The sequence below is a fragment of the Eschrichtius robustus genome, chromosome 1 (genome assembly GCF_028021215.1).
Source record: "Eschrichtius robustus isolate mEscRob2 chromosome 1, mEscRob2.pri, whole genome shotgun sequence".
Classification (NCBI taxonomy): domain Eukaryota; kingdom Metazoa; phylum Chordata; class Mammalia; order Artiodactyla; family Eschrichtiidae; genus Eschrichtius; species Eschrichtius robustus.
In genome coordinates this window covers 128,653,674-128,676,987 of record NC_090824.1, presented here as the reverse complement: position 1 = coordinate 128,676,987, position 23,314 = coordinate 128,653,674, and the positions used below count along the sequence as shown (strand labels likewise).

The 23,314-nt window shown below is 37.6% G+C and overlaps 1 protein-coding gene across 5 annotated transcripts in view; it reads right to left on the bottom strand.

Moving 5' to 3' along the window:
- The window catches only part of MAP2K5 (mitogen-activated protein kinase kinase 5), a 263,644-nt gene that overhangs the window by 225,803 nt on the left and 14,527 nt on the right, over nt 1-23,314 (bottom strand). For all 5 annotated transcript variants that reach the window (XM_068554385.1, XM_068554405.1, XM_068554395.1 and 2 more), the window contains exons 3-4: nt 17,759-17,826; nt 2,538-2,607 (exon numbers count right to left, since the gene is read on the bottom strand). In XM_068554385.1, coding sequence (XP_068410486.1) covers nt 2,538-2,607; nt 17,759-17,826 — 138 coding nt within the window. The remainder of the gene's footprint in view (nt 1-2,537; nt 2,608-17,758; nt 17,827-23,314) is intronic.

Below are 23,314 nucleotides of genomic sequence, written 5' to 3'. Positions count from 1 at the left end.
AATAAAAAGTAAACAGTATTCAAAAAAACCCAGTAACCTCATATTTCCTAAAGTTGTGGAGCCAGAAGTTACTGTAAAGCTAGTGAATTTTCATACTTATTAATAGTTAACGTATCTTTTAACTACAAAGAGAACTTAGCCCTGAGCTGGGAGTTACTATCCAATGCGATTGTGCCACTTGGAATGAGAAGACCTGATGTTAGAAGAGAATTGTTTTCTCCTGTCCTCTGATTTGCTCAGTCTAGAGATTCTTCTTCACATGGGGCCTGACCACAGAATCTAAGGTCTAAGAGCCTCTAACCAACTCAGTAGACCCAGGCAATATACCCAATGTCTATACTCTAACTGTAAAAATCTGTATAACCTCTAAATTTATATAAATCTTACATAAAATTTTATATATATTTAGAGATGTATGTAAAATTATATGAAAAATAAAATTGCATAAAATCTACACTTTGTGTAGATAAATAAGCAAAAAGCAAAAAACTGTAGAAAACTAAAGACATATAACAGTATGCACAAAACCACAGAGATAGGGAGACTGAGTCTCATATTTTAAAAAATTTAAATTTGGCATGGAACAACTGTATTTAATAATTTATTGGAGACTAATAGGTTCTGTCCTAGGACTACATGTGACACTCACATATTTTCTTTTAAGAATCTCCTCCCTACAATATACTCTTCTCCACACTCCTACCAAGCCCTCCAAACTACCCCCATGCACACTCTACTATTTTAACCTACATTAAGAGCATATAGCCCTTCTACTCTAAGCAAATTACAACTTAAACACAATTCTTATTCAAAGGGTATATTAACCACTTAAAAATTGTGACTCTGAAGTTACTTAACGTCTCTGAACCTTAATATTCTCAAGTATAAAATGGAAGCAATAATAATAGGCATGACTGTTGGGAGAACTAGAAATGGTGACACACAAAGCAATATTAGTGTCTGAACAGCGAAGATGGCTAAAAATGGCTGTTATTTATCATGGGAGGGGCACAATGATATGGACAGGGACACTGACAGGGGCTGTTCACAAGATAAAAGAAAACAAACAGAACTTAGAAAGATTCTGGATGAACAGAAGTAAATACTTTTTGGAAAAAAAAAAAAATGAAGGTCCTCAGCATTAGAATTATAATTCTCCAGGATACTTTCTGGGGTTTGCTACAAAAGAGCTATAAAGTCATCCAGTAGGAAAGCAATGAATGGAAATTTTCAGCTGGTAAAAAAAATATTCCTTGTGGAGAAACAATTTTGAAACTTGCCCAAATTCTCTGGTTATTGAAAATATTAAGAAATAATCTGCACCCTGTTCTTGGCTTAATACACAGAAATGGCAACATTTTCTTTTTTTTCTTTTCTTTTTTTTAGTTTTTAGTCTTCAGGGGCAACTGAAGAACTGAAATAATCATAATCTTATTTCAGACACGCTATCAACGGCCCAATTTTACTTACTTAGGTCTTTAATAAGTTATTATTAATAATGTACTAAATACTCCTAATCCCGCTGCCCATGTTAATGCTAGAAGAACAGCATTACTCTTGAACCCAGATCTTCTCATGGGCTGGAGACTGTCAGTGCAAATAGGAGTCTACTGGTTAATTAAGCTATTCAAACTTCAGAGAGTTACAGGTAATGAAAGTCTAGAATGCTTAATTGGAAAACCCACACCATGATTATTTGTACAGTATCAGTTAACGAAGGTAAGTTTAACTTTTAATTATTTCAATTAAGTTATTTCTAGAAGACTTACTTAGAGAATTTTCTTATCTGTTCCATCAGTTAGAAAACATAGATTTCCAAGTGGGGCAATGTATAATGGGTGAAAGACTTAACGGTTTATATAATTAAACTGTTCTTTTTCACCATTATTCAAATTTTAAGGGAACATTTATATACAGCTGAGCAATCATATCTGATACAAGGCTAGTACTATCAAACCTAAAGGGAAAAACAAATGATTTGACCAGGTGATTCACCAAGGGTCACTCTCATTAGCTCATATTTTTGGAAACTTAACAATCAAATTCCTATTTATGAGGATTTTCAATTATTTAGAAAATGTCTCCCCCCAAAATCAAGCACCAAACATTCCACCAAAATATCGCTCTTAAAATCCCCCAGTAAATCTTGGTTTCTGCACTAGCTGAAAGCTTTCTACTCAATAGCAGCTCTGGCTACCATCATGAGCCACAATTTATAAATACCAAAATTAAAGTCATTCATTTGCCTTGGTTTAGAAACCATGTGGACCCCCAAAGAGTTCTTTAAGCGAATGTAAGTTTGTACTTCAAAAACAAAAACCAATCTAGTTAGCTTAATTTACTCTAGTAAATTAGATATTCTATCTGCCATAACTATAATACAGCCTGCAATCCCCACGATAATGAATACTTCTTTTGTTCTTTCAAATTAAGAGCTAAACATCATGTTATGTGCATTTAAACCTTTGGAAAACATAACTGTTGATGAAACAGTTTACTGAAATAATCATTGTTGATTAGAATTTGTTCAACATTACCTCTTGGAAATATCTGCAGAGGCTCTATTAACTGTCCATTTACTTGCTGTTCCATTACTGTGGAATAATACTGCAAAGAGATTATAGAAAGAGATTACTCAGTAATGTATGAATACTGGAACAGACACTTATGGGTTGTTTAATTCATAGTACTTTTGTAAATTACTGGTATATACATATCAGCCTCGAGAATTCTTTTTCCCTATTTGCACATCAAAATGACTATAGTGAATACTCAGGACTAAAAGTCCAGTAATAGCGTTATCCTCCATATTGTCATTTATCTTTAAGAGTAAAAAATGTTGATTAAGATTTTACGTTAGTATCTGATCTCTAGAAATGTTCTGAAAATGACATATATTAAAAATGACACAAGAACTTCCCTGGCGGTCCAATGGTTAAGACTTCGCCTTCCAATGCAGGGGGTGCAGGTTCGATCCCTGGTTGGGGAGCTACGATCCCACATGCCTCATGGCCAAAAAACCAAAACATAAAACAAAAACGGTCCACATTAAAAAAAAAAAAAGAATCTTATAAAAAAAATGTAAAAATAAATTAAAATGACACAAAAAGCATTTTAGTAGAAATTTCTCAAATTGCCTTTTGTTCTTTTTCCCTGGATTTTACAAAGCAAAATGGAGACGCCTCACATTTAGCTTGGACCTATATGCCAGTCAGTTAATCAAACATTATTCATATTTGTGTATAAAATGTACAGATAATGGAAATCAAAATCACAGAGACTGTGGAACAAGGAAACAAGATATGATCCATCCAAAGATGACAGGATTAATATGATAAAAAGGTAGTCCAGTTTCAAGCAAACATACCTTTCACGTTTTAGTCTTCTAAATACTTCAGTATAGATCAAATTTCACTTTAAAAATCTGGGCATGAAAAATTAAGTTCCAAGTTCAAAAAGCTTTCACACTCCATCATAAACAAGTTCATTCAGTAGGCTGTATTACGGTCTATCCCCATTTTCTTTAATATGCTAATTGGTGAGCATATGTCCACCTAACTTGCATGTGGCTTCTGTGCCCTAACTTTTTTTTTTTTTTTGGCTGCACCACGTGGCATGCAGGATCTTAGTTCCCTGACCAGGGATTGAACCCGCGCCCCCTGCATTGGAAGCACGGAGTCTTAACCACTGGACCGCCAGGGAAGTCCTTGCCCTAACTTTTTTTTAACACTTGACAAACAACAGTGATGTTCTTGGTGGAAAATATCAACGATGAAAACCACTGATTTTGTGTTGTGAGGGGCTGTCACAGAGCAGAATTTCCCTTTAATACTTGTTGTTTCTATATTAAAAAACATAAGCACATTTTCTATTTAACTATCATATTTTCAGAAAATTCCTCCTTGATAATCATTATTTGCTGACATTCTTTAAAAGTTTCTTTCTAAAAAATATGTACATATATCTTTCTATTGCTTTTATGTAATAATTAAAATTACAAGATCAAGTTTATTTTTCCCTTATAAATAAAGGGGAGTTATAAAATTCTACATCATCTTTAGAATCACAAGTTAACAAGTCTAAGGCTCTTCGCCCTAAAAACGAAGTGAAAGTGTATTTTTGATGGCTATGGACTGATATAAGTATACCCTGCCTTCTGAGGACATTCAAACTGTATAGGAAACTGATCCTCTCCTTCTATAGATGTAAAAACTTATATACATAAAGCATAAACATGTGTGATACACTCTCTGGAATACATACTAAGGCAAATGTCTTTCAGGAATCTATATTCCTTAAAATCACAGAAATATAGTGCTCGCCATTACTCAAGCAGTGATGACAAGTAAATGAAATATCAATCATGTAGGCTGTCAACCTTTTGGGACAGCAATAACTGTTAACAAGTAGTCTGGAAAAATTGTCCGAAAATGACTTGTCCTCCGCACACAAGTATTTGAGGTTTCATGGAAAATTAAGATGCCAGTGGCTATTTGGAACATTGCTCAGGTATTCTTTTTAATGGGAAATTTGCCGGTTATTGATCCACAGCATGTACCCTCTTGCTTCTGGAAGGCTGCAAGCAACTTTCCAATCAGTGGCTGTCAAAAAAATTACTGCCTTTTTATACTGATACAAGACAACAGCAGTGGTGGTGTTCTCCTATAGTTAATGCTTTTCTTTAATTAACTGCTATGTACAATAGGTTAGTAATTTCAGTTACTACTTTACCACAATCCTAGAAATCAAAACAAATAAAATATCCTTATGCTTTATCTAACAAATTATTTACAGAGTTGTGTGAAACTGGTGCTTGGGGTCAAGTTTGAAAACAAATAACCTCAAATGTAAAGGGTCAGAACAGGTGCAAGGCATTTTTTTCCTACTATAAAACCTTGCATGCATGAAATTGACCTGTTTTCCAACTTTATTTACCTCACAAAATATATAAATAAAAATGGTTTCCCTTTCATTTCAAATCAACTGGGAAACTATATATACGTTTATAATCATTGCAGGAATTTTTTAGCAATCTAAAAACATCTCTTTGTACAGTGATTAACACAGCCACAGTAATGATATTAAGTATGCCACTTGACAGTTTCTCCAAAGCAAGTAGTTATGATTTGTTTTTTGTTTTGTACAATTCTTCCAAATCCTAGGAACATTTTCTCCTGCTAAAATACTGGGTTTGATCTGTGTTCGTATTAACAGAGAATTTTGTGTTTCACACACCAAAGTAATTCACCATCAAGGACAAACTATAAAGGGTGGTAATTAAACCCATGGCATGGGCCCACTCTAGGCAACCGACCTCTCAGGAGCCGGCCTGGTGAGGGTCGGGGGGCCATCAAGGAGGCACTAGGCCTAGGAGCTCAGGCCACTGCTCACAAGGCATTCCCTAAGGAACAAGAATAAAACGTGGGCCATGTGCAACACCTCCTGGCACAGAGCAGTCCTGATGAGCCACAAGGCCTGTGCTGCCCAGTGAGATGAGCAAGGCACTTAGAGGAGTTACAGGCTCAAACCCTGGGGTCTCAGTACTGGCCACTTCTAGCTGATGATCTCAGTGAACAAACGCTCACCTCACCTCAGTTTACTCAGCTGTAAAATGAAGGTGGTATGTACCCACAGGATTATTGTGAAACTCACATGAGAAAACATGAGAACACTTAATAAGCTGCAAAGCAAGTTCTTTTTTAGATCTTCATTCTCTCTCAGGGTTTTATATATTCTCCCTTTAAGGGGATATTTCCAATTTTGCTCTAAATAGTGATAAAACAAGCAATAATGACAAAGACAAGACTTCCACTAGATAAAAACAAAATGAAAAGACAACCAACCAAACCAAACAAAAATCTAAATCTTTTACGCCAATATACTTAATATGGCTTGGACAGAAAAGTAACAAAGTGACCGTGATAACATTAATGGAGCCATAATTTGACGTTATCCAAAAAGCTTCTTAGCTTAATCTCTATAATCTTATCCTGGCTTTCATTACCCCTAACACAAATTCCTGCACATAGTAGGTGTTTGATAAATATTTACCGATTGAAATGGAGTCCAATCCCTATTCTGCCACTTATTAACCTGTATAGTCTTCAGGAAGTCATTTAACCTTATCACTGAACTTTAGGTTCCTCTGAATGAGAGTAAAGATACTTACTCTATTACATAGGGTTACTGTGAAGCTCAAAATTAAACTGCAGCAATAGAATTAGTGAAGGCATTTGTAAACTGTAATGATTAGTAGTTGAGGAATTTAAAAGTGAACCTCCTAGTAGTGAAACAATATTAAGCACAGCACTTTCTGAGTAGAAGTGTTATGGAATTTAAAAACACAAAAATGGTTATGTATAAAAAGTACAAACTGAACACATTTGCACTCGAACTGAACACATCAGCAGCAGTTATAAAACATGTTTTCTCTGGTATCCCTAGTAGAATCCATTACATGCAGTAATTGCAGCAATAATCAATAAGCTAACTGAGTAAAAGATTAATCAAGTTTTGTGATTGCTAATGGAATCTCCAGTACCAGACTCAGATTAGTTTCAGAGTCCCTCTGAGATGTTCTTCAAAATCCTTAAACAATTTTAATAAGGATGTGACAAAGTTTAGCATAGTTATCCAAATACCTAATTAATTTGAAACAGAGGGCCAGATTCAACAAGGGGATAGCAAGTACAATTTTTGGCTTTGTTCTGTTTGCAAGTTTATCATACAGTGTTCCTACTTGTTATGAACCTAATTTTAATTTTAACAGCACAACTCAATCAATAATTACATTTTTTTCTTCATGGAAATCTGCCATATAAAAACTTGAATTCCAAAACAGCACAGTTTAACTTTACAAGGCACAAGTTCTCTACTGAAAGGAGAGAAAACAGTGAGAGAGAGATACACAGAAGCAACTACCACTTATTGAATACCTACTGTGTGTTAGGCTCAACACTGAAACCGAGCCCCCCAAACCCCCTGCCAAGTTTATGATTAACGTCTCCATCCAAAATTTTATTCCCTTTCTTGTCCTGCCCCCATTCCCCTCAGGATTGAGGAGTATCAAAGAAAAGGAGGGATTGGAAACAAGCAGGACCCTTCGGGGCCCTCCTGGGTACAAAAGCCCCTCCACGTCCCCCGTTTCTTGTTTGTAGAAAAAGGCTTTAGTCTCCTAGGCTTCCCTCAGTTCCAAAGAGCAGACTCAAGCAGTTAACTATCAGGACAACAGAGTCACAGGCCTCCTAATGCCTCCTCAGGGCAGATAGATAACAATCTGATGCATATCTTTGAGTTGTTCTATAGAAACTAAGACTCCCACCCAGGTGGAGGGAGGATGGGACTACATGCTGACCACAAGCACTAGACCCCAGACTGGTTGGAACCAGAAGGTTGTGATTCCTTAAACATCACCCTGTTGCCTCACCACCAACAAATCAGAAGAAGGTCCACGAGCTGATCAGCTTCCTACGACCCTCTCCCCTCACCCTGTGTTTAAAAACCCTTGCCTGAAAGCCATGGGGGAGATCGGGTCGTTGGAGCATGAGCTTCCCATTCTCCTGGCTTGGCTCCCTGCAAATACACCCTCACTTTGCTGCAAACCCTGCTGTCAGAGTTTGGCTTTCTGCACCTCAGGCACATGAGCCCTTGCTCAGTATCAATACTAGATATTTACATTTATTCATCTAGTTTCTCACAACCCTATCCTATTCTGGGAGTATCATCACCCCCGTTTCACAGATGTAGCAAACGGTTTATCAGTCAACCAAGAAAATCACTTCTTTCATTCTAGTACATGCACTCAGAACATAAAATGTATGTTTGCTATTTGAGAGTCAAAAGGTAAGTTATCTCCTATTTCTCGTACCTCAAAACCTTTAACTAAAGCAGGCTACTGGGTGGACTGCTGAGCTGGTGGAAAGCTTCTTCATTCATATCTTGTGTGGGTTAGGCCATGTCACCTGATCTTTCAGAGGCTGGGGAAGGCAGCATGGTGTGATGCAGATACCTGTGCTGGCCGGTGACTTCTCCCTCTTTCTTCAGCAACTCCCCCCGCCTGTCCACATTTTCCTCCTACCTCTCTTACCACTCTACTCAGCTTCCTGTAAGTGGTTCTCTCCCCATCCCTTCCTTAAATGCTCACGTTCCCCATGGTTTTTCATCAATCTTCTCTTTTTATTTTGTACTCTCCCCGAGTTAACTTCAGCCACTTCAAAGGTTTCAATTACCAGAGGAGTCACTGAGACTAATTAGGAGCTGATGAATCACAAACCTTTATTTTCAGCCCAGATTTCTCTCCTAAGATTCGGAACATACCCAACTGGTTGTCCAGAGGCCCCTCAAATTCAACAGGCCCCTACCTCTCCCACCCCTCCCTCATGCCCTAGGCCTATCTTCCACCACATGGGTTCACTACCCGGATGAATGAGATCACCATGACCTAGCTTCCCAAACCAGTTATCTGGGAGTCGTCCAGACCATCTCTCTTTCCTTCTTCCCCACATCTCATCAATCACCAGTCTTATTAACTCTACATTTTCCCCAGTTCTCAAATCCTCAAGCTAGGGCCCTCCACGATCTAGCCCACCTGCCTTCCCAACCTCATCTCATACCCTCCCCCCACTGTCCACGCCACACTAATCATGGGTAGCTCCTCCTGAATGCACCAGGCATCCTTTCACCTGGGCCTTTAAACACTGTTTTCTCTGCTCAAACACCCTTCCCAGTCCCCTTGTCCTCACCTACTCCACCCAGACACCACTCTCTCCAGGAAGCCTTCTCTGTCCCCAAAGCTAGATCAGGTGCTCCTTTTTTGTGCTCACAGAACACCTAATGTTTAGGCATATGACAGCATTTATCACTATGCCTGGTAATTCTGAGTCTTTCTCGTCCTCCCACACCAAACACTGTTTCCTTTTTTGTTAACTTCCCTGACTGGAGAGCATGAGCTCCTTGAAAAAGTGAACTATATGTTCACTGCACCTCCACCAACTAGCATAGGGCTTGGCCAGAGAGTTGCCATCCCATAAATATTTAATGTGTGAAAAACTGGCTGTGTGAATAAGTGAGCAAATCAGTGAATGATCTCAGGTCCCAGCTCTACATAGCTGTATGACCTTGAGAAAGGAATACAATTTGTTTGTGCCTCAGTATTCTCGGCTGTAAAAATGAGAAAAATAGCTGCCTTGCTCACCTCATAAAGGTGTTAGGAAGATCAAAATCACAGAAGCTGGTATATGGAAACTTTTTTATAAAGTACTTGAAAAACATCTTAAAATAGGGCACAGGGCTGCGAATCTCCCACTTCCAAGCAATAGTACATAGAAGAAAAATGGCCATAACGATAGGGTGACACAGAAACCACTAAACAAGAACACTGAAATGTTCAGACCAAGTACAGAGACAGAATTTAACTAATTGTTTATCAAGGCTGAGTCAGTATCTCCTCCCCTTCCCTCAATTACTACAGTACTATAAGTAATAAAATAAGTAAAAGGGTACTATAAGGAACATTGTCTGTTTCTCTTTCTGGAAGTTCATCAAGGGCATGGACCATGTCTTGTGCATTTTATTATCTCTTATGGCAGAGGTATTAACCTGGGGTCTATATGGGCCTGGGAGATCCTTGAAATTCCTGAACTTCTAGGTGAAATGTTGCACAGTGTGAATTTTCTGGGAAAAGAATAAACAACTTTCCTCACATTTTCAAAAAGCCCTGTGTCCCCAAAAATCTAAGAAACTACTGCCGTAGAATGCCTAGCACCATGCCTTACACATAATGGCTGCTCCACAATGTTTAAGGGAAGGAGGCAAATAGGAATTAATACAGACGTGGTGACTAGGTACTCTCATTGGTTATACATTCTAACTTACTCAGTGGCAAGCCTTACGTATCAACTCACATCAAATCACGCTTATTTATTATTCTTCTATACACTTATAACAGAAAGGTTTCTTAAATCTCTCCTTAGCATGCTTTCTAACAGACAACATAAACAGTACAGTATGAGGAATATACTTATAAAGAATAAGCATGCTGGCTTTTCCCTACTAATGATAAAATTTTCAAATTCTTGTTTTGTCAATATTGCAAGCATACCCTGTTATATGTAGCTCAGTCAGTAATTACGGCAATAATCAATAAACTAACCAACTATTTGCAGTCCATAGTTAACTTATTAGTTTTCCTAGTGAAGAACCCAACAATCTTAACTCTGTCAAATGGCTACAAATTCAATTACAACACTACTCAGATGTGCCATCAGTTATACCTCCTTTCAATTACTTCTCATACTTTACATGAAGAGGCATCCCCTCTGTGACGCTGGTCTCTTAAGAAGCACACAACTGCTCCAACAGTCGAAAATAACATATGAAGCTAATCTGTTTTGAATACCAAATTAATAACTATATTTACTTACCTGGCTTCAGGTCCTCCCACTCCTCGATAACTCATTGCCCCTGCCTTGAGGTGACTACAGTGTGCACATGCTCTTCCTTAAATGACTCTAGACCAAGGGTCCACATATGGTCATGGACTGATTAGATGATGAGAAAGAAAATCACAATGAAAAGTCTTCCAGTGAAAAGGTCAGCAGGAAACAACTCTGAGGCCTCTTTATAGGTTAATGTTACTGTACTTATATATTTACTAGTGATTTGAAAATGAAACAGACAGTGAGTTGGCCAAGTTTAATGATAACACTATTTGTTTTGGACAGTAAAACTGTAAAGGATGTTAGGGAGCTCCAGATGGTCTTAAAAGCATGGAGGTTTGGATAGCCTAGCCAACAGCAGATGAAATTCAACTTGGCTAAGTTTAAGGTGACGTGCACTGGCAGAACGAGTTTAAATTTGTATTCAGCGATGGGTCCAAACCTTGTAGGATCCCCTCAGCTGAAGCTTTCACAGTCATCACCATCACCATGGTTAGCTTGAGGCATTGTCTACAGTGACCTTTCACCTGATTTCTAAGTTGTACCAATTCTGCCATACTTCCAAAGTAGAAGAAGTTTAAATAGCTTCAGGGAACCTACAACTTAAATAAAACAGGACCATCAGGTCATGCGGCCAGCAGGCCAAATGGAACATTCCCTTACAAATAAACTACTTTATTTGGCCAGGTCCAATAGTGTTCAATAAAGATCCAGCCTACTGCTCAAATGCTGTTAAAAAATAATTGAAAAGGTAGTGAGAAATGAGTAAAGAACATATATGTAACAGAGAAACATATATTAAGAGAGAAACAACTTGTTTTGAAATTTCCAATTACCTCAATTTACACCTTTTTGGACATATTATATTCCTAGGCTGATAATTTACTGAATTCCTCTAACTCTACTGTATTATAGCAAATTTACATTCATCTTTCAGATATACGTAGAAAATACCGCTCCTGTTTCCAGTAGAACTGGCCCTAAGAGAACAGGTTCATTAGGAGCTGCCAACAAGAGCCTAACACCTTGGTTATGCCCCACAGCAATCCTACTGCTAGAGGTCCATCATTCCCTCACAGCCCATCTCTCTCCGGAAGAGAAGCCCCTACCATAGCCACCAAGGGGCTAATTGATGTCCTACATTTTTCTGCCCCCTCATGCCAGCTGCCTCAACATAGGACCCCAGAGGGATCAACCTGTAGTCCACACTGAGCTCTCCACAGAGACGGAGCTGAACTGGGAGCACAGCCATGTTAATGACAAAATACTGGTGGTTCAAAGCACCCAGAATGCCCTGATGCCACCTGGCTGAGGTCTGCTTGTGCTGTCTCTTCATTTGCTTCCATGAGCTGCATAATAAACTGATGCAAATTTCAGTCTGCTTCTGCTTCTTGCTAGCAAAGATGTCCCAAGATATTTCACAAGAGGGGCTAAATAAGGGGCTACTACATTCTCATCACTATTTCAAGGGCATCCATATGACCCAGACAACACAGAGAAGAGAGTTAAAATAATCTGCCTGAAAAAAAGTTTCATTCTTTGACTAGGATGAGAAAACAGAACATAAACTTTACTTACAGCTTAGAGCACATCACTATTTGAGTAAAAAAAAAAAAACACTGAATAATTTCCACAACTATTTATTTATTTCATTCAGTTTTCCTGTCTCACTCTTTTCACTGTTTCTCCACCCTGCCAGGAGAGTATCGAGTATTATCACTTGTTTAGATGGATCGTGTTGAATTAGGGGACTAATCACTCACTGAAGACCGAGATGACTATACCAAATACAAAGTTAAGTTCAAAGTAGGACCTACTTAAAATGGAGCATGTTTAAAAGCACCATGTGGAAAATGAGCTTCGACTCTCTGCTCTTTAAAGAAAACTTCCTAATAGTAAAGGCCCTGAGGCTGTTAAATATTCAACAACTAAGTGGGCAACAAATTCTGTGGTAAAATTCAGCCTTGTAGGAAGGACAAAATCTTGAAAACTTCAAAAGCCCACAGAGTATTTGTTTGCATTCCTTTTCAAACTCAGGTACACTAACATTCTAGTAAATAGCATTATTTTTTGCTACCAGGAAAACAGTAGTATTTGCAAAGCTTCTTCGGCAGGATCGCAATAAATGCCAAAACAAAAACATCACTTAAAACCACCAGGAGGGAAGACTGGACATCCAAGACCTAGGTCTGTGTCCAGGCCTTCCCATTCATTAGCAATGTGACCTCAAACTGAATCTGAGCTCGTTGGGCCTCAGATTCCTTATCTGTAAAATGAGACAGTTGGACAAGACCTCTAATGTTCCCTTCCAGCTCTCCTTGAGCAACTATGATTTTTGAGGCAGTCTCCAAGTTATGCATGCTAGGATAAAGCCAATCATATCCCAATTTACAAGGTGCTACAGAGGTCAAAAAGTATTTTCCCTCATGGTACCCAACATCTAACAAGGTACACTACCGTCAAGTATACCAAAGGGAATACTTACACTCCAGTAAAACACAAGGTCCCTGCCATAATGGGAGGCATTACAGTTAAACTCATCCCATGCTCTTCCGGCAATGTGGAGAAACGGTATAAAGAGAGAGAACCGGCAAAATGAAGAAACATATTCTTATTAATACTGTGCTCTACTCATATAAGCCTCTCAGTATTGAGAGAACTAGGTGTAATAAATCCTTTACTAGCCACAGGATTTAGCAAAAACAAATAGGAGTCCATTTACAAAAGCAAGATGTACTGCTGAGTTTCTTGATGAAAGGTCACCTAAAAGCAGAGGTTAACATAAAAGTAACCTCCTCCTATAACTGGGTCTCAGTGATAAATAAAGCTTATGATGAATCAATAAATAAGGCCCAGCACTGTTGTGCTTGATGCTATAAGGAAATGAGGCCAGCACTACCAGACAACAATTACAAAAAGATGGAAGGAGAAAAGCAGTATACTATCTTCAGTCTTTCTGGAAAATGAGAGTAGAAGACAAGAACAACAAAAAAATTTAAACTACTTTAAGGGAATATTTAACAGAGTCCTTTAAATAATTAGCAATGATCAGGTATTTAGTTTTCAGAATATGTAGGTTGGCTGTATTTTTTTCCTAGTAAAGCATTTCAAATTCTAATTAAAAAAATACTTTATGGAGAAATTAAAAAGATACAATAGCGTCAGAGGACAAGCCATGATCCCAGAAGTAGAATATTCTAACAACATAACTTACAAGAAACTACGCTATAAAAACAGATTGTTGATTAACACAAACTCATAACAAAATGCAGAGAGCGATCACAATGGTGCTGTAATAACACTTGGCTGCTGAATTCTCTCAATACATTAAATATCTCCTTGGAGACCAAATTACTTTACATTTTCTTAAAAGACAATTTATTATAGCTTTGTTTTCTTCTCATTATCTCTTAAAAATATATCTAATGAAGAAAAGAATACAACTTCTAAATAACTTACATAAAATGGTACTAATGTGTGACAACAGACTTTGGTTTACTATGTTGGTTATTATTTAACAGCACACAACAACCTATTGTCATGACAAATCCTTACCACAATGAGACATTCCATGTGTCACATGTATCAAAATCCACTGTATGCCATTATTATGGCACACATAAAATTAACAGCCTAAGGCTGCTAGCAATTTAAATAATTGATAAGTTTTCAATTAAAAAGGCAACATTTTCAGGTCTAATACAAAAATCTATTTAAATTACTGATAAAAACTTACGCTTCTGTTGGCCCAAAGCCAGAAAATGCTTACATCCAAGGGGAAAAAAAAAAGTAATTCTGCAAGTGTCAACTCAGACACTGTAGTTTTTTTAAAAGAATGTTTAAAGGATTTATGGTAAAAGTATGCCTAGTTTGGCTTTCCCCATATGGTTTTTAAAGAAATACTAAGGTGACTACAAATTTATTGAATTCCACATGAAAAACATAGCTTTTTTTTTTTTTTTTTAACAGTAAATACATGGTCATCTGTCAGTATCTTCCCTATCCCACCACCCAAATTCTGGAATCAAAAGTTTTCAGAGCCAAACTGAACCTAAAAAATAAAGGCCAATGCAGGTTTTTAATAATAGTTTGGCAACTGAGGACTAATAACCAAAATCTATTGTGAGGTTAAGTCCAAATTGTTCTCTTTATATCAAAACTGTAACCCAAAGGAATTTCAACCAGAAGAACCAAGACAGATCAAAATGACAGCCAATCAATCTTGTTTGTGCTTTCTGAGACAGAGATTCCCTTACTCTTTACTTTTTAACTGTTTTTTCAGAGCCTGACTCTACATAAACAAAGAGTATGTGATGGTAGGAGCTGCCTCAAGAGATAAGAGGAAAAGGAAATCCATTTAGGTTTTAAATAACTTAAAACTTATTATCTCTCTCAGGGATATTTTCATTTTCACTTTAAAATAATTTGATCCAACATTCACAATTAGGAGAGTGGAGCTCTACCTTGGGGCCTCAGGTTCTCATCTGTAAATATTAAGTGAATTCATGAGAAAACTCAGACTTGACCATCTAGACCCCATTCTATGGACCACTGCCAATGCATAGAAAAAAGTTTTCACCAGCCATAGCAAATTAACAAAAATAAGAAAAATGTAGTGAGTTTTACATAAAACTAAATTTATTCACTTTAATGATCATCTTTACTTTTGAGATTAGGTACTGCCCACTGTTTTAATCCTTAAATGACTACCACTATTTTTCCCTAATAAAATAATGGTTAACGGTAGATAATTTTTATTAGTTTATTTTATTAATGTTTTTATTTGGCAAAATTAAAGTTACCACGCCTACGTCTGTCCCTCAATCTAAAAGTGAAAAATTGATTATTTCATGAAATCCAAATACTTAGGGATCAATAAGCTAGATGAGCTCCCTTCAAACTAAAAGTCGCTCAAGAAATCTCAGGGACTTTTAAGTTTAAGGACAATTACAGAACTTGTACTACAACACAAAAATAAACACTGCATTTGAGAAAATAAGTGCAAGTCATAAGGAATATTTGGTATAGATATCTCGACTAAGGTATTATATAAACACAAATCATTCAGAATGTAATAATGGTGATGACATATGATAAAAAAGAGACAACCGGCCCAAAATGGAGTCACCTGTGCTAAGCCCAAGTCACCAAACTAAGACTTAAAGTACCTAACCTAATTACAGTTTCAGCCTCTCCCAGGAATATAATCTTAACCACTCAGTCTGGGATTTCCCTGCTGTCCCCCAAAGGAAGGTGACCTTGCCTGAAACAATCAGCTCTTAGCTAAAATAACTTCCTTGCCCTGCCTCCTGCCTATAGAAGTCTTTAGAGTGTCTTTGTGTCTGCTGGATGGGATAGGCCAATCAGATCTTTAAAATTTACTCAGATGAATTTTGTTTTTTAACACACAAAAAGATCCCAGTACAAATGTGCAGGAAGGTGGATGGGAGAGAAACAGTATAAAACAGTGAAGGAGCATGGGCCTTGCACAAGGAGAAGCTGAACTTATATTCCATATTCACATTCATACTAGCTATAAGACCTTTGGCATGTCTCTTAACCATAGCTTCCTCATCTGAAAGATAGGGATGATAATATCTACTTTACAGAGTGATTATTAAAACCAAAGAAAATTAAACACCTTAAGCATCTAGTGTATAGTGGCCACTTAGAAATGGAAATGATTATTACTATCACTGTGATCACATGCAGTAACATTTCTCAAAGAGCACCGTTTGTTAGATCTTCCCAAAAGTACATTTTTGAAAATACACCTTTGTGTGTGGTTATGTCAGAGACATAATGAAAGTACACTGATGTCAGTAATGTACTCTCTGCAGTGGATGTATGTGAAAAAACTAGAACCCGTGTGTGTGTATGTGTGTTTTCTAAAAATAAGCATGTCACATTCTCAGGAGAGTTAGCCAATCTATTATTACTAGTGCTAGACCTTTCAGCAGACAATCCTACTCTGCCTTTCAAGGTACTGATGAGCCCTGCTATAAATTCTCAGGGCACAAAGACTCTCAAATAAGTTAATGAGAAGTCAATGGGAAATTGACTTTTCCTACTCTGTGCTCGTCTGAATGCAACGCTCTGTTAATCATGCCATCCTTCTTGTTCTCTTTCCTCCTACCCTAAATTAAAACTATTGGCGGAAACCCATACAGATATTTCACAGTTTTCATTACGACGAAAAAATATCCTGGTTAAAGCTGAGGTCTATCAAAAACCTACAACCTAACCATTGGCTGAGATTAGAGTCTCACTGAAAAGCAAGGGCCCTGATTCCATCATTTCCACCATAATACCACTTTGCATTTGTATAGAACTTTGAACTTTTCAAAGGGCTTTCACATCTATTATCCCATTTGGTCATCACAATGACCCCGTGCAGTAGAAAGGACAAGTATTATTATCCACAATTGACAGATGAGGCAACTACAGCACAGAAAGGTTAAGTGTTTTGCCTAAGGCCAGGAAGCCAGAGGAGTGCAGCGGTCTCCTTACTTCCAGTCCAATGCTCTTTTCGCCAGACCACTAGAGAAGGTTTCGTACACAGACTGCAAACTCAGAAAAAATAAAATAAAATGAATAAGAGAAAATAAAATAAAAATAAGAGAAAAGAACAAATCAGGGCTCAGGGAAGCTATGTCTCCTCATTGTCATTGAATTATTCAAGCTTAGTATTAAAGTTTTAGAAATGTATCCTTTTTTCCTGTTTATCTACTTCTGTCCTGAGACAAATGTTAATGCAAATTTTCACTGAAATTTGAAACACAAAAGAAAAGTCATTTCGGGATATATTCAAATCACTTAGATTCAGTAAGTAACCCTGTAGTTCATTTTGGGATGGGGTGGTTAGTGCATAAAATAACTGAGAGTACATCTTAAATCATGTATCCATATTAAGCCTGCAGCTACATTATAACTATAGTCTGGTTTGTAAGGGTGAAAGAGATCTCCAGTTGAAAGTAGATTTTGAAAAATTTTTTAGAGCCCAGGGGTTCATTTTTAATGAGCCGTTACTTTAAGTACTGCATAAAAAAATACAGGAAATTGATAGTCCATTTAGTCTGCACCATACCTAATGCAAAAGTCATTAAGATGCATTATTCTTAATGTTCATGATATGATCAGTAAGTGTCTTTTGAAAAGAATGCCCTTAACTTTCACGTAAGGAAATCTTTAAAAATCTTATATATTATATAGAAAAATGTTATAGCAACTGTGATTTACTTTTATATCTTCACTATGCCAAGAAACAGCATCCTCAATTACATTAACATTTTAAAAATAGTCCTCATTTGTAATATACTTACATATGACAGCATTGCCTTCATTTCTTCATCACTTCTCACTGTAATTCGATCACCATCTTCATCTTCATCTGTTTAAAAAGCAATATAATACAAGTGATAAGATTTGCATTTTTTAATGTACAAAAACCATGTTATCTGGGAACATAATACAACTGGTTTGTACACTTGATATCCAAATTCTCAACACCATATGTTGTGGATGTTAAGGTTATTGGTTCGTGGTTTTGTTTTTCTGTTTAGAATACAACCAGAATCTCAATAAAGAACTAAAAGTTTTAGGAACAGCTGAAAATTAAAATATTGCTCGTGTCATTCAAGACATGTACCTAAGTTAAAGTAAATATAGGGACTTCCCTGGCGGTCCAGTGGTTAAGACTCCATGCTTCCACTGCAGGGGGCAAAGGTTCAATCCCTGGTAGGGAAAGTAAAATCCCCCATGCTGCGCGTGTGGCCAAATAAATAAATAAATAGAAATTTAAAAAATAAAGTCAATATAACTGGAGTATGACTGAACAGGTTTGGTTTGGAGAACTTTAAAATCCGAAGAAAGGCCAGTTTTATTTAACTATTAGTACTTTTTCCTTTCCCACATGGCACCCCATCCCTCTTTTCTCCATTCTTCCTCTCTCCCAAGCAATCTGTCATAATAGTATAATAAAAATGGCTGACATTTACTGAACACTACTGTACACAAGGCACTGTGATTTATGCTCCATACCCCCTTAAAAGCCTCACAATGATTCTATGATGTGGACAATATGACTTGATTACTATCATTCCCTTTTTACAGAACTGAGAGCCTAGTATAAGGTTAACTTGCAAAGCAACTCTAATAAAGTTCTCCTCATAACCCACTTGATCTTGTAGCTCTCTTTCTATTTCTGAACTGTTTCAATTGTACTGGGTACTCTCTGACCACAGTAAGCTTCAAATGGTGGTTCGTGCTATTGTTGAATAATTTAATGGTCTTAAAACTAGAGGATACAGACTTCCCTGGTGGCGCAGTGGTTAAGAATCCGCCTGCCAATGCAGGGGTCACGGGTTCAATCCCTGGTCCGGGAAGATCCCACATGCCGCAAAGCAACTAAGCCCGTGCGCCACAACTACTGAGCCTGCGCTCTAGAGCCCGTGAGCCACAACTATTGAGCCTGCGCTGTAGAGCCTGTGAGCCACAACTACTGAAGCCCGCATGCCTAGAGCCCGTGCTCCGCAACAAGAGAAGCCACCTCAACGAGAAGCCCACACACCGCAACGAAGAGTAGCCCCCGCTCACTGCAACTAGAGAAAGCCCGTGGGCAGCAACGAAGACCCAACGCAACCAAAAATAAATAAATTAATTAATTAAATAAATTTCTTAAAAAAAAAAAACAAAACTAGAGGATCATAATACTTCACAAAACACTTAACCAGAATGGATATATTTCAGTAAGTGGATCACCCGAAGCAGCCACATCTAGAAACAATGTACTTACTTCATTGATCCTTCTCTTATTTAAAATAGTTTTGAAATATGTCTTCAAAACTGTTTTAATAACCTGAAGATAAACCAAGTGAAAATATCAGATCTCATTTTTAGCCCAAAATGGAACTGGCCATCTGATTACTCGCTCATCTATACTATCTGCCAGGCAGGACCCAGAATGACTTTCGGCTATTTCTAAATATTTACTTAGCTACTTCATCCTTCTAAAGATTAAGATCTGTCAACAGGATAACAGCATATGTGGCAGACTTTAAATGTACAGTTGAAAGAAAAATGCTAAGAACATGTTGAGCAATGCCAGCATTGCTGGAAGGCATACACAGCCTCCCAGGGGGACAACTTGGAAGGGGCAGGTCCTCTCTCATTTGGATGCCTCAGCTCTGGTGCACTTGTTAAACTGAGTTATTATTTTTTTGGTCACTCTTGGGCATCTAATTGCTGATTTGGTCAGATGCAGAGAAACTGATCCCAGGCGTGGGGAACAAGACAAATCTCTCACCATAAAGAGAATAAGCTAGCATGACACGCTCTGGGGACTCTTACTGAGAACACTAGGGGAGTTCAGTTCAGCACCTGGAACTTAGCCCACCACACCTCAGCAGGCCCTCCCTCCTGTCCAGCCGCAGTTCTTAAGGTATCCCCGTTTGGTGACCACACCATGGGAACCCTAGAAGGGAGCTTGTATTCTCCCTAATTAGCCTATTTCAGAGCAAAATGCTACCTTCTTTTTCTCTCCCACAGCCAATAGCAATCTGACATCATGAGGGAAAGCAGCACTTGAGCCTGTCCAGCTCAGTGACCAAGCCAACAGCTCTCACTGGGGTTTTCTCTCCAAAGTAATTGTTCCTGGATCCTAGATACAGGTTCACTCCTGCAGTTTCCCAACTCTCTGAATCTACATAGCTAGGAGCTGTCACAGTCACCACTGGTATTATCTACCAAGAGCTGCCTATTTTCAGTATAAAAGGCACACAATGGTCACTATCAGTAACAAAGAAGGCACATTCCTAGGGAGGTTACATATATAAAGGACTACAGAGAAATCTAGCATTTTCCTTCCCTCTTTTTTTTTTTTTTAAAGCTACAGACTCTATAGAGCCAAATTGGGAGAGAAACGCCATTCTAATTTTGGAAACAGAGGGAGTTTCTATAGAGGTTCCAGAAACTAGTATTTTCAAGGTTAAGTCAAAAAGCTGTCATACAAATGCAGGAAACAAAGGGGAAAAACAGACATTGTATAAAGGAATATAATGTTACATATTACCACACATGAAAGCACTTTACATTTTTTGTTTTAAAACCAAGTCAAATCTCAGATTGGATGTGTACTAAAATGATTTGTTCTATGAAGTCCTGAACTTGATAAAATTTCCAGTATGAACAAAGTAGCTTTTTGTAAATCTCATTTCTACACTAGAGCTAGCTACAGAGATGGTGGCTACAAAGGGACAGATTATATTCGAATTTCAACATACACAAGATCTCAGTAAGGTATTGTTCACATGGAATGAGGAAGTGCTTGGAGTTCAATAAAACAGGTGAAAAACCTTTTTATAATTTGTAAAGAGAAGGCACAGATTCCAGAAAAAAATCATTTAAATCACATCTCTCTAAATCAGTAACAAGAACAACAACAACAAAAAGAATTCCCTAAGCTCTCAAAGTCAGGGCTTGAACCTTTAAGGCTACTTAAAACTAAAGATTCTCAAATTCTAAAATTCTATGAAATCTCTGAGGGATTATTTCAGTTACCTGAAATAATCTGGTAACTGTGAGGGAAGTCAGTTAGCAGACTAATCTCTTACGTAGCAGTTCCATAGAAAGCAGCTATGAAACACTAAAGGGCACTTTGCTTTAAGTGGACAGAAAACTGAGGACAAAAGGCCAGAATAGCTTTTGATGCAAACCTAAAGTGCTGGAGCTGTCCCATAAGGAGACAAGGTAAGTTGAAAGAGGCATTCTAATAAAGCCTGAGAATAAAATCAGGTTTATATGACACAGTGATTAATAGTTTTATGGATTAATAAGAGCCTCCATTTTATGTAGGTACTGCTCTCCTTTACAGATTGCTCTTTAGAGGACTGTCTGCTTCATTCTTTAATATCTGTAATTAGTAGTTTTAATGAAGACTCCTCATTCTTGTCAGAAAGGAGACTGAGTTGGAAAAGTAATTACACATAAGAGAAGACTAATGATTCTGGCCCAGAGGCAAAATCCAAGCTATCAGATGCCCTCATGGCAACCCAAAAGCAAACCATTGGCCTTGACATTTAAAATGAGAATACACATCTCTCTAAACACAAGGAATTCCAAGGAAGACATACAAATGGCCAACAGGTACAAGAAACGGTGCTCCACATCTCTAATCATCAGGAAAATGCAAATGAAAACCACAATGAGGTACCACCTCACACCTGTTACATAGCTATCATCAAGAAGACAAGAGAGAAAAAGTGTTGGTGAGGATGTGGAGAAATGAAAATCTTTGTGTGCAGTAGGTGGGAATGTAAACTAATACAATCACCATGGAAAACAGTATGTGATTCCTCAAAAAATTAAAACTACAACTACCATGTGATCCAGCAATCATACTTTTAAGTCTATATCCAAAGGAATTGAAATCAGAATCTCACAGAGATATCTACACTCCAATATTCATTGCATTATTATTCACAATAGCCAAGATATGTAAACAACTCAAGTGTCCATCAATGATGAATGGATAAAGAAGATGTGTACACACACTCACCCAGGCACACACACACACCCACACACACACCAAGGAATATTATTCAGCCATGAAAAAGATGGAATCCTTCCATTTGTGACAACATGGATGAACCTTGAGGGCATTATGCTAAGTGAAAAAAAGTTAGAGAAAGACAAATACTGTATGATAGCACTTATATGTGGAATCTAAAAAACCCAAACTCAGGGTTACCAGGGGCTGGAGGGTGGGGAAATGGGGAGATATTTGTCAAAGGGTATAAACTTCCAGTTACAAGATTAACAAAGTCTGGGGATCTAATGTACAGCATGGTGATTATAGCTAATAATACTGTATTACATACTTGAACGTTGCTAATAGATCTTGAATGTTCTCACCACAAAAAAGAAATGGTAATTATGCATCAGGATGGATATGTTAGCTAACACTATGGTGGTAATCATTTTGCAATATGTAATGATCAAATCAATGCACTATACACCCTAAACTTGTACAACGTTATGTGTCATATCTCAGTAAAGCTGGAAAAAAAATTTAATAGACAATGAATTGAGAGGAATGAGAAGTTAGTGAAGGGTAAGAAAGTAGAAATACATACCAAGCAATTTAGTATGACAATAACTTAAAATACTTTTCTGAATAAAAAGTTGGATATACACAGCCAGCCCATCTAGCAAAGACCCTGGCTGGGCCTATCAAACCGGATTAGCTATAAAAAGTACACTAACTGGAAACATAAATCATAAAAAACTTACTAAAATGGCACAAAGAGTTTCAAAGGTATAAATATGTTGAAGAACACTAGAAAGCCATGGCATGAAGTAGAGAGAAGCAGAAAAAAATAATTTGAACTCTTTTTGTCTTACACATGGAGGTTCTTTGCCCTCTGACCAAAAAAGCATGACTAGATATGACCAAGAAGGCAGAGGAGGGGGAGCACTCTGATACACTGGTTCACAATGAGAATTCCAGGCTTCTCCAGTTGCCTGGAGCATAGTAATATGATTTTCCAGCACATTAGGGAAGCAAAAGTAGAACCAGAAAGTCTATGTACTGGCTGGATTTTGTTAATGTCACTTAAAATGGCGGCAAAAATCCTAGCAAGATACCAAATAGAGTGCAGCAGATGGTAAACAAATATTATGAAGCAATCTTCACAAAATCTGCAGTGTGTCACAAATATACAAAATGGCAGAGTTTGGGAAAAGACAATCATAACAGGCCATATGTTGTTAGCGATTTTATTTCAAGCAACGTGCAATCCAGAACAGAAACCAAGAGGAGGAACATAAAGGTCCGAGAGCGGAGACGCAGCCTCAGGTAAGGGGCGGTCAGAATGGCAAGC